Source organism: Podarcis tiliguerta (genome assembly GCF_965153285.1).
Source record: "Podarcis tiliguerta genome assembly, chromosome: 2".
NCBI lineage: Eukaryota > Metazoa > Chordata > Lepidosauria > Squamata > Lacertidae > Podarcis > Podarcis tiliguerta.
In genome coordinates, this window is record NC_139535.1 from 82,238,440 (window position 1) to 82,249,357 (window position 10,918).

General features: G+C 45.0%; 1 protein-coding gene across 2 annotated transcripts; it reads right to left on the reverse strand.

Annotated features, from left to right (window-relative positions):
- Positions 1-2,623: 2,623 nt before the first annotated feature.
- On the reverse strand, positions 2,624-8,652 carry RNF222 (ring finger protein 222). Of its 2 annotated transcripts, XR_014507489.1 has the most exons (3): positions 8,339-8,652; positions 6,839-7,685; positions 2,624-5,033 (listed from the first exon to the last, which is right to left on the reverse strand). XR_014507489.1 is itself a non-coding variant. In XM_083424483.1 (2 exons), exon 2 carries the CDS (start codon positions 7,652-7,654, stop codon positions 6,995-6,997), a length of 660 nt encoding a protein of 219 aa, XP_083280609.1. In that variant the 5' UTR covers positions 7,655-7,685; positions 8,339-8,652; the 3' UTR covers positions 2,624-6,994. The 2 variants fall into 2 exon arrangements, 1 of the variants encoding a protein (XP_083280609.1); XM_083424483.1 differs by having other exon boundaries at positions 2,624-7,685.
- Between the last annotated feature and the right edge of the window lie 2,266 nt (positions 8,653-10,918).

Sequence of the window (10,918 nt, forward strand, 5' to 3'; positions counted from 1 at the left end):
GGTCCAGTCATGACTGACTCTTGGGTTGCGACGCTCATTTTGCTTTACTGGCCGAGGGAGCCGGTGTACAGCTTCCAGGTCATGTGGCCAGCATGACTAAGCCGCTTCTGGCAAACCAGAGCAGTGCACGGAAATGCCGTTTACCTTCCCGCTGGAGCGGTACCTATTTATCTACTTGCACTTTGACATGCTTTTGAACTGCTAGGTTGGCAGGAGCAGGGACTGAGCAACAGGAGCTCATCCCGTCACGGGGATTTGAACCACCGACCTTCTGATTGGCAAGTCCTAGGCTCTGGTTCAACCCACAGCGCCACCCACGTCCCCATATAGCATATATTCAACACCAAAAAAAAACAGCGGCAATTTGTTGTTGACAAAGGGCAGCTTCAGTAACTTAGGGCCTCATCAAACCTAAATCTGGCTCTGTACCAGTCATATGAACAAACACGTACATGAGCATTAGCCCTGTGTGCAGCCTGAATGGGGTGTTTTCTCAAAGTTCCCTCCATTATTAAACCAACACTGCACATTTACTTAACATTAAGTATAAAAAAGAGACTTAGCTTGCAATGCCATCTCAGATTGTATTGCCATTGGCTTGCCCAATGGAACCTTTGCTTTCACAGCCTTGCATCTCTTAGTCTCATTAGCACCTACAGCAGGTAACTGAGAGACTCACTCACATCTGTAGCAGCTGCCATTAAGACTCAGGCAGCTCAGGGTCAGTAGCATCTAAGTATGCTTGTATATGTGGGTAAGAAAACTATTATCCTCCAATAGAAAATGGTCTGATCTACGTTTATCAGCCTGCAATATTTGCAGCTTACTACCTATTCTTTTTTAAAAGCTTTTAGGGGAATCAGTGGAACCATCATGATGATACACTGGCACCTCCTTGTGGCTTCCAGGAGTATTTGCAGTCATGTATTGCAAAAACAGCTGGTTGAGTTAGGCTGGACGGATTAAGCAGAGAATGAATGCAGCAAACAGAATGCAACCATCAGAGAGAGGAATATTTTAGACTGGAAAGGACATGCTCAAAGCACTCCAGCATTGCAGAATCTGAATATCAGATTCAAGACTTTGGACTGCACGTAGTCTGGAGACAAGACAGATAACAGCAAATAGAAGATGACCGACAGGGTATTATATCCATGCCGCGCAATCCTAGGGGTTGATTTAGCGTTGGCTCCATGCCACGTTGCAATCAAGTCATATGATTTGCCAAGCAAAGGAAGGTTGCCATCCTGCACCTTGGTGTATCTTGTTTCAGAGATAACAGTGTACTTTTCAACCTTCCTCTTGGGTTGGAGCTGTGATAACAGAAGTCCTGAACTACTCCCCTCCCAACTGTTTCACACCGAAACACTTGCAAAGCAAGCAAGATGTCTCCAGGTGGGCTCTGGGTGGGTGGGTGGGTGAATGAAAAGGGCCCAAACTTCCAGGCTGGCTAGCTGTTTACTGTTCCTGTTCTCATAAATTCCTAAGAAGAGACTTGCTTCAGGAATCCAGTCAGGTGCTTCTAAGACTCTGACAAGCAGGACATGAAAGCAAAACCACTCTCTCACTGTTCTGCCCTTCTGCATGTACTGCTGCTGCCTTCTGGCTTCATGGTTGATCAACTTATTGCGTTATAAATGCACAGTTGTAACTTGTTTGTTGCATGTGATTCAGATCTTTTGCACTTCTTTTGCAAAGATATTGCATTTCCCAGCTTTCAAAATACACTGTTTTGTTACTGGGGAAATGAATTTCTTCCCCAGCTAATATTTCCCATTGGCAGGTGAAACAGGGCTGCATGAGCATCAGAGACATCTGTAGGCCATCACCAGTAAGTGTTAAGAGACACAACTGCAAAAACCTATGCACTCACTCTTCTGTCAACTTTTAAAAGACCTTTAAGTAAGGACTGTGAATGCACTATACCTTTAAAACACATTCCCCCCTCAAAAATTCTGGGCACTGTAGTTTGTTAAGGGTTGCTGGGAATTGTACCTCTGTGAGGGATAAACTACAGTACCCAGAATCCTCTGAGAGAAAGAACATGTTTCAAATGTGCTGTACACAGCTATGTCTCTGCATGTTCATAGTAGCTGCATACTTCCCAGTATAAAGAGCTCATCCAAAACTTTAAAAAAGGAGGAAGGCTGTCTCCTTTCCCTGTCCTGTCAAACTTTTGCTTTAATCTTTTGTTTATTTTTTCTTTTTCTGCTGCATACCTCCCATACTGCAAAGCCAGAACTATAGAGCTCATCCAGCTCTACTAAACTGTGTCCCCACCCCTTTTAAAGGTGCAAACCACAGCCTGACGATTCCTCCGCAGCAAAAGAGATGGGATGTTGCAACACTGCATAGAACCTGAAATGTGTATAGCACTATACATCAAATCCATGGAGCGTTGTGTGTTTTTTTATTGTCTAAAAGGGTTCTTTCACCTGCTTCCATTTCCTCTCTGCCCTACCCACAGAACACAAAAGCTTCTGGACCGAATGGAGGGAATGGGGCTGTACGATTTGCTTGAGAAGCACCTGCTCAAACAAACAAGGATGAATCTAAGCAAAACATTGTCAGTGCGTGACACCACGGACTTCCCTGCAGGAAAGACTTGAGGACAGACTGGAAAGGAATTTGACCTTTGCCTTTATTGAGAAGGGGTGTGGGATGTGTGTCCTTGAACAACAACAATAACAACAACAATTAGCTAATGAATTGTAATTTAAAAGCCATGAAATCAGACAGTTTTGCTTGTGCTTTTGGTATCAAGTCACATTCATTCTTGGAGGACCACTGGAACATGATAGGTACTACCATTGTTGGTCTTCTAGAAACAACACATTGAAAACCTGGTGGGAGGGCCAGAGCTCAGTGGCAGAGCACCTGTCAATGTCAACAGTACTCAACTAGATGAACCAATGATCTAGCTCAGTTTAGGACAGTTTCTGATGTTCTAGAACTGCAGCCGTGCTGAGAGTTTGGTGTATCCTCCAACCTCAGCGCAATAGGAAAAAGGAAGTTTCTCCTGCCAAGCTCGACTTTGCAGGGAGGTGAGGTATAGACATCCCTGCTGCCCCACTGGCTCATCTAAACCTAGCAGCTGGTGCTTTCTAAGATGGGTTAACATCTATAAGTCTTTCCCATGGCCAGCTTTGCACATTCTGAGATGGTCTGCTCTTTTGCAACATTGGAAAAGGTGGCTTGAATGTGCTGATATCCAAAGCAAGTGACAAAGAGCAGGCACTCAAGACTGGGGAGTTGCACTGCCAATGCTGTTTTGGGAACCCCCAGAAGCCACCCCACCCCCACCCCCATTTCTAGCAATAGTATGTTTAGTGTTGATCAATCAATTAGTCATTTTATTTGTATGCCACCTTAAAACCATTCTCAAGGTGGCTTACAACCATGTAAAAAAATACATAATTACAAACTTAACAAAAGTAGTTATGAACAATAAATAAAACATTGAAAAGTACACATTGAACCATTTCAACATAAATCATAAGAATATCCAAAATAAAGATACAAGAAATTAATATCAATTACAGGAAACAACCTCACCAAAACAATACCACATGCCACAAGACGGTTCAGCAGCCTCAGTTTTTGTAGTTGGAGTCAATCAGGTCCCTGCCTTCCCAGACCAGGTGGGAAAAAGCCTCTACAGCTTAGTTGGCTCTAGTCTTCCTCTCTGGTTTCATTACCAGAAGTAGTTCCATTCATCAGATTGGATAGAGGTAGAGCCAGGACAGGTTCATAGTCCTTTTCTCACATGTACCTACCTTCTCTATCCACTTCCTCCATACTATGCACAATTTTACAGAAGTTTGATAGTGTGGAGAAAGTAGATAGTTGTGTTTTTTAAAAAAAAAAATCCCTCTCATAATACTTGAACTTGGGGCCATCCATTGAAGCTGAATCTTAGAAGGCAAAAGGAAATACTTCTTCACATATCACATCGTTTAAACTATGGAATTTGCTATGATGGCTTTAGAAGATGATTGGACTAATTTTTAGAGGATAAGACTAGATGGCTACTAGGCATGTTAGCTACATCCCCTCTAAGTTCAAAGGCCCCATGCCTTTGAATAACAGGTGCTGGGGAACATGAGCAGGAAAGGGCTATTGCACTTGAGTCCAGCTTGTGGGCTTCTAATGTGATGAACCAGGATTGGGGCTCCTCCTATTTTGGGCTATTTGAAGTGGGAGAGGAAATTTCCCTTAGGGACAGTCTCCAGAAGTCCACAGTAAACCAGAGGCACCTGCAGAAGGGAAGTCTCTTGTGCCAGTACCTCTCTGGCTTGAGGAGACCAGGGGCCCCTCCTCTGACGCTGAGGACTCCAGCTCAGACACCTTAATGGCTCCCACTTTCCATCAGTGTCAATGACTACTGAAGCAGGCCGGACCCCTTTAATGAAGAGGCTTTGCTCGCGGAATGTGGTACTAGCTACACAGACAGAGCTGCAGCTCCTGTTTAAGGCTCAGGAATATCACTGCTCTTATGGAGTCTCCAGCTTGAATCCCAAACGGAGCTGTCCATGGTGCCCTTCTTTGCCTTGCCCCATTTAGCTTTGCCCTATTTCACTTCTGTTTGTCCCTTGTGCTGCTGAGGTTGTCGCTCAAAACAAAACATCGGTTGGCACACTTTGGGTGACAGGATGCCACGCTCCAAATTAGTGTTCCACAGCTACTGTGACATGGATGTAGGCATGAGTCACTCTTTGATCCAATTATTGAGTTGTAGGTGAATTTGGTATGAGTGTTTACGGTACTTTTTTAAAAGCTACCAGGAAGTCTCAGACAAGCCCACTTGGCTGGACTACAAATTATGCACACCCTTTGACAGCAGCCTAACTCTGCCCATTGGAAATTCTGAAATTCCCTCAACAAAAGACGGGAAAAGCTAGAAGGGCTTAGTAACCACACACAACTTTTTGTCTGTTGCTTCTCTCCACTTATCTCTTTCTCCTTAGGAAACATCTGTACTGGCTTTTTTCTCTCCATATGGAGCTAATGGCAACCCGGGTGTGTTTATATGCCTGTGAGTGTAAGAGAGAGAGAGAGAGATTCATTGGTAAAAGGGTTTGAGAGGAAACACCCAGAATGGCACTACTTCATATCTGAAGCAGCTACGTAGAGCTGCTAATTAGTTTTCTTTAAAAGGAACAACAAAAAACAAAACCCGCCCATGGGAAATAACAATGATATCACCCCATGTCACACCAGCGAGAAGTAGGTCACAACACTTTTTTAAAAAAGCACATAAATCAAGCCACTCCTTATAGCAAATAAAAGTGAAATGTAAACCTGGGTAATGTTAGCGCCCTTGAAAGCACCTTCCAGGATACCTATGAATGAAGTCTAGAAACCATGATTCTCACAGTGGATCCACATCTGTACATACATAAGCCACTCTTCCGTCACAGTCTGTCGAATGTGTGAACAGGACACCACTGAAAAGTATTGAGTGATGCCATGTGTCATGGAAGCTCTGGGTGTTCAACTAAATAAATGCATGAGTGGAATGACTTCAGTTTGTACAATGGGATTTTCTCTCCCTCACCTCCCACTACACAATCCCCACTGCACACGCCCCTGTTGTGTTTTGACCTGCAATAGCTGTTGTGTACCTGCTAGTCATCACTTGAAATAGTGGTGACGTTGTGTGAACTCACCCTTGGACTCCTTCTGCTTAGTCCCACCCACCACTGAAAATCCACAGCGCTACCTAAGGATGAGTAATTCAAACCATAAATTGCTTGTTCTCCTAACTGCCAGAAGAGGGTGCTTGTGACCTGTGTGCTCATCAACTAGATGCACAACTGCCAGGCCTCCCTCTCTGCCTGCCTAGGCAAAAGCAAGGGCAGGTTTTGAAGAAGGAGAAGGAGGAGGGGGAGGAGGGGGAGGGGGAGGAGGAGGCCTGGGAGGAAATAAGACCATCTGACAAAACTACCCTTGAAATCTAAGGAAGTCCATTTGCTAAGGAGTAGCAATGAAATCTTTTTATTAATCTTAGTGTGACAACAATATCAAAAGTAGAAAACAGGACAGCAGGTACAAAAATAAAATGAAACCAAAATTAACATATTCCATCAGGCGATTGAAATCTTCACAACATCGAGACTGATGCTAGATGATGGGGGTCAGCAACAACAGAGCAATAACAGGTGAAGAGCAGCTATTGCTAATGACTGGAGCAGGAGACCTTAATTAATTCAACTCCATCTCAGCTGGGAGGGTCTGTCTCACCTGCAGTGTGCCCAGAATTAAATGCAATAGGAGCACATGGCGTGCAGGATGAGAATCCTTCTGTGTTAGCAACGTGCTAACAGCTTGGATTTGCCTGGGCGGAACAAGGATTCCCATGATGCTGGAACCACCCAAGATGCCCTTGGCTTATCACAAAGGCTATGCCTTATTAAATTACCATGAGTGTTGAAGTAAGAGGTGGAATGACATTGAATCGCTTCAGTGAGCCCTTCCAAAAAAGCAACCCACAGCCCATATCCCCTTGGATGCGATACTGGCACCAGAGGCAGCTACAATATTGAGTTTGGGTGTGAGCTCAGATCCCTGCTCAGCTGTCAAGCTCATTGGTTGGTCTTGAGAAATGTTGCCACCTCTCAATCTACCCTGGCCTCACAGGGAAACTTTAATACAACTCTGAGCTCCTTGGAAGTGCTCCTTGAAGGGCAGGATATGCATGTAACAATTAAATAAACACACTGATTGTCCTCGGCAGGATATTTAGACCCCGTCTCTAGTCTAGGTGACCTTCCTTGCTCCTCTGAACCACACTTTAGCAATACCATCATACATGACAAGGGAGGGATTGTACAAATACCATTTCCTGTAGTTCCGTTTCCTTCGTGGATCTCCCATCGACCTGAATCCTGCAATTCTTTGCGGGTGTGCCAAAGGGATAACTTTTTTCATCATGTGGTTCCCAAAGGGAGGGGTGCAGAGTAGGCCTCTAGGGAAGTCCATTCATCATGTCCATTCATTCTAGTAGTAGTAGCCAGGGGAGAACAGCCCCCAACAGAGCAACAGTGGAGACCAGGAGGATTGCCAAGACAATGGGTGATTGGAAGCAGCCCATTATTAGGGACCTCTGAGACGTCACTGACCCCGCAGCTTCCACATCGTGGTTTAGAGCGGTGACACCAATGTTCTCTTCGATCAGCGGCATCCCACACTGAGTGATAACGAAGACGTGAGACTGTCGCTCCAAGCCACCAGGGGGCACCATCGAGTCCATGCTAGGGCAGCCGCACACATTCTGGTGGCTGTCGTAGCCACGCAGGGACATCAGGAAATGGCCAGGCACCACTAAAGTGTTTGCTGACCCCAAGGACAGCAACGAAGGTGAGAGAGGCAGCTCCAAAGGTGGAGGGTTTGAGGAGATCTTGGAAGGCAAGCAAGCTCTCTTCCTGCAGAGGAAGGTCACAAAGCGACAGACGGGGCAGATGAGGCAGTTCTGTAGCCGGCCCTCATCCCGCGACGCCAAAAGGCACTTGACCAGACAGTCGTGGCAAAAAGCGTGCCCACAGCTCAACACCCGGCGCGACACTTTCGGAGACTGAAATGACTCATAACAGACGGGGCACTCCGCCGAAGGGGCAGCAGCAGGAATCTCCTTGCTGGTTTTGGTCACAGACATCCTTGTCCACTTGCTCACATGCAGCCACCAGCTGGATGAAAAGCAGGACACAAATACTTTTAAGAACTCCAGAAGAAGATGAGGTGAGAAGGGGAAGAAAGTGTGGGTTGTATATACACGTGGAGATGGCCCCTTTCAGTCCCTTGGCAGATACATAAATTAGCCCACATAGATTTAGACTGGTGGCAGAATTAATAACCTCAGTATGGAAACACCAAGGAACAAGCCCTCCAAAGGATAATAAAAATAATAATTAATAGTGGGCTGGTTGTTGTTTTTTTAAGCACTTTTTGAACAGCCTTTCAAACATTGTCCCACAAGCAAGGGGACTAGAAATTAGCTTTAAAGAGAGATTGTAGAGATTCTTGCCATTTAGGCTGGGGAAAAGAAACTTTAAAATTGCAAAAGCTAGATGTGAATACGCTGCAACCCATCCTATCCCACATTCAAGGCTAAAGTTAAGTAATCCAAGAACATAAGAGCACAATGCAGCTAGAAACAGAAGCAAAACAAAAAATGTCAATCCTTCTCCTAATTTACTTTTTGTTTGTTTGTAAACATTTCTGTGCCATCAACACACGGTAAGAAAAAATGTCTTGGTGGCAAGCGGAATAAAATCAACAATAAAACCACATTCATAATAGCACGAACGAAACTGCATGGATATGCTACACAGATACATACAGGTCAAAAGATCTGCAGAGGTGTCCCGTCCATGGAGATCATTTGAAGCACACCATCTTTTCCGTAGATCCCGGAGTTTTCCCACCAGCATCCTGCCACTTTCCTCCCAAGCACCATACCTCCCTTCCTCAAAACCAGCAAGGAGCTGCCTCTCCAGGCATTTGTTGTTGGTGCCTCCGACCTTCCCAAGCTCACGATGAACAAGCCCTAGCTATAGAACAATGGGTGTTTGCTGGGTGGTTCGCTCTGTATCCATGCCTTTGCCTTGCGTCAGATCTTTAAGCAGGCAGGTAGGCAGGAGGGCGGTTCCCCGAGGAGTGAATGTGGAGGAACTCGTTTGTGAATCGGAGGTTTCTCTTTCCCGATTTGGGACTTGGGGAGGAGTCACTACAACTCAGCGTCTGAATCATGGCACCTCAAAGACGCCATGAGAACCTCTTTCTGTGCCAGGCTGTGACATGCATGGACATCATGTGGTCTTCCTAGTGAATGAGAGACTGAAACTGAGATGCAGATCTGTTGGGCTTGTTAAACTTTTCACCTTGCCTCTAATTTACTTGAGAGAGGATCTGCCATTACGATGTACAAAAAGGAGAAATACCAAACTGCCCTCAAAGAACCTCAAAGGCAATTATATTACAAGAGCGCCCACAGGGGTTGTTGTTGTTGTCGTCATCATTGTTTATTGAATTTGTTAGTTGCTTTATGTTATCTTGCTCAGGGCAACCCAAAGCGACTTACAAACAGGCAGAACACCTCCTTCCTCTCCCACCTGCATAGTTGCATTAAAATCAAGAGGAAAGAGGGAAGTCTGTATAGAAATATTGTATGATGAGAAAGCGTGTGTAAAAAGAAAAATGGAAAATGCATAAACAATTTTTTTAAAAAATCAAGAGGAAAAATAAATATATTAAAAACATCCCATCAATTTTTAAAAGGCCGCAGAGAGTTAAAGGTCAAAGGCTTGGTCATAGAGGAAATTTTTTGCCTGTCCCCTAAAGATATGTAACAAGGGCACCAGGCAAGCCTCCCTGGGGAGAGCATTCCACAAATGGGAGCCACCACAGAAAAGGCCCGTTCTTGTGTTGCCAGACTTCCTGTGGATAAGGCACAAAGAAGGGCCTCAGATGATGATTGCAGGGTCTGGGTTGGTTCATATGGGGACAGGCGGTCTTTATAGATCAAAAACAGCATTTTGAATTTGGCCAAGAAACTAATTGGCAGCCAGTGAAATCCAGCCAGGATTGGCACTATATGCACAAACGGTCTTGCTCTGGTGAGTTTGCACTGTTGTGTTCTGCACTAGCTGAAGTTCAGAGGCAGCCCCACACTTAACATGTTGCAGTAATTAACCTAGAGTTGGATGCTATCAGAGCATAGACAACAGAAGTTAGGCTACCCCAGTCCAATTTGCATCTATGACCTTCCCTGATTTGTACGGGAAACCCCTGCTCCACCATCCTGGACATGTAAATTGTGCTCCTTCAGCCCATCAAACAGCTGTTGATCCTCCCTTCCCCCTGCATGTCCTTCCCAACAGTGTGTGAATGCATGTGTGTGGGTTTGAATGTGTGCATTAATGGCTCCTTCCACTGATAGCTCCAGCCACACCTGTGGCACGTGGGCCCCAATTATCCATCCACTGCCACGTGGCATTTGAGGGCAAAAAAGTTTCCTAGACTGGACTAGAACATACCTACCTGGCTAACACCAATCACAAATAAGACCAGTATTAAGAGTGCACCATTTTGGTTACCAGTTCATTTCACAGATCAGTTCAAGGTGATAGGTTTTACTTGCATGTTTTCTCAGAAGGAAGTCACTCAAGCATTAAATGGCAGTAATTGTGCAAACGAATTTTGCAGTGTAATTGGCCAGTTCTGTGACTACCTCAAGCACTGCCTCCTCCCACGTAGACCCCACCACACCCTTGGCATTTGGGGAGGATCTGCTCTGCATATCAATTCCCCCCCACCCCCCAAAAAAGTTTAGGTTGATAATATTTTCTAAGGATAAGGCTAATTCCAACACTGTTATCCCAGGCAAATGAAGAGGATAGTAATCAAGGTTAAATTAAATTGCAACTAGGCTGGCAAACCAATGTGCATTCTCCATTAAAAACATTTATAGAGCGGGTTCTGGTGTGCTCTAATTGCCACCTTGCAATCCATTCTTACAAGAACACAGGAAGGTAGCTCAGCAAAGTGTTCCTATATTGCAGAGGAGAGGTTTTTCGTAGGCCACAAACTATGTCGATGGTAGGCTAATAATTGAATGGGCGATCACGTAGTTGGAGAAGAACCAAACTGGGGACTTCCTGGTTCACATCGCAGAATGCCAGCTATACCTGGTCTGTTCTGCCTCTGAGAGATGTAGGTTAAGGCATATATTTTGACACAAAGAATAGCTGAGCTCTTCCTGATAGGATTGCAACAACAGCAGGACTTCTGAAGAGATGACTCAGAAAGAGAAAATTATTTAATTATTTAGAGCAGGGGCAGTCAACCTTTTTGTACCTACCACCCACTAATGCATGTTTCTTCCTGGTAAAATTTCCTTACCGTCCACCAGTGCTTGATG

Coding starts and splice junctions, on each gene's coding strand:
- RNF222 (XM_083424483.1), bottom strand. CDS start 7,654: ATGTCTGTGACCAAAACCAGCAAGGAGATTCCTGCTGCTGCCCCTTCG.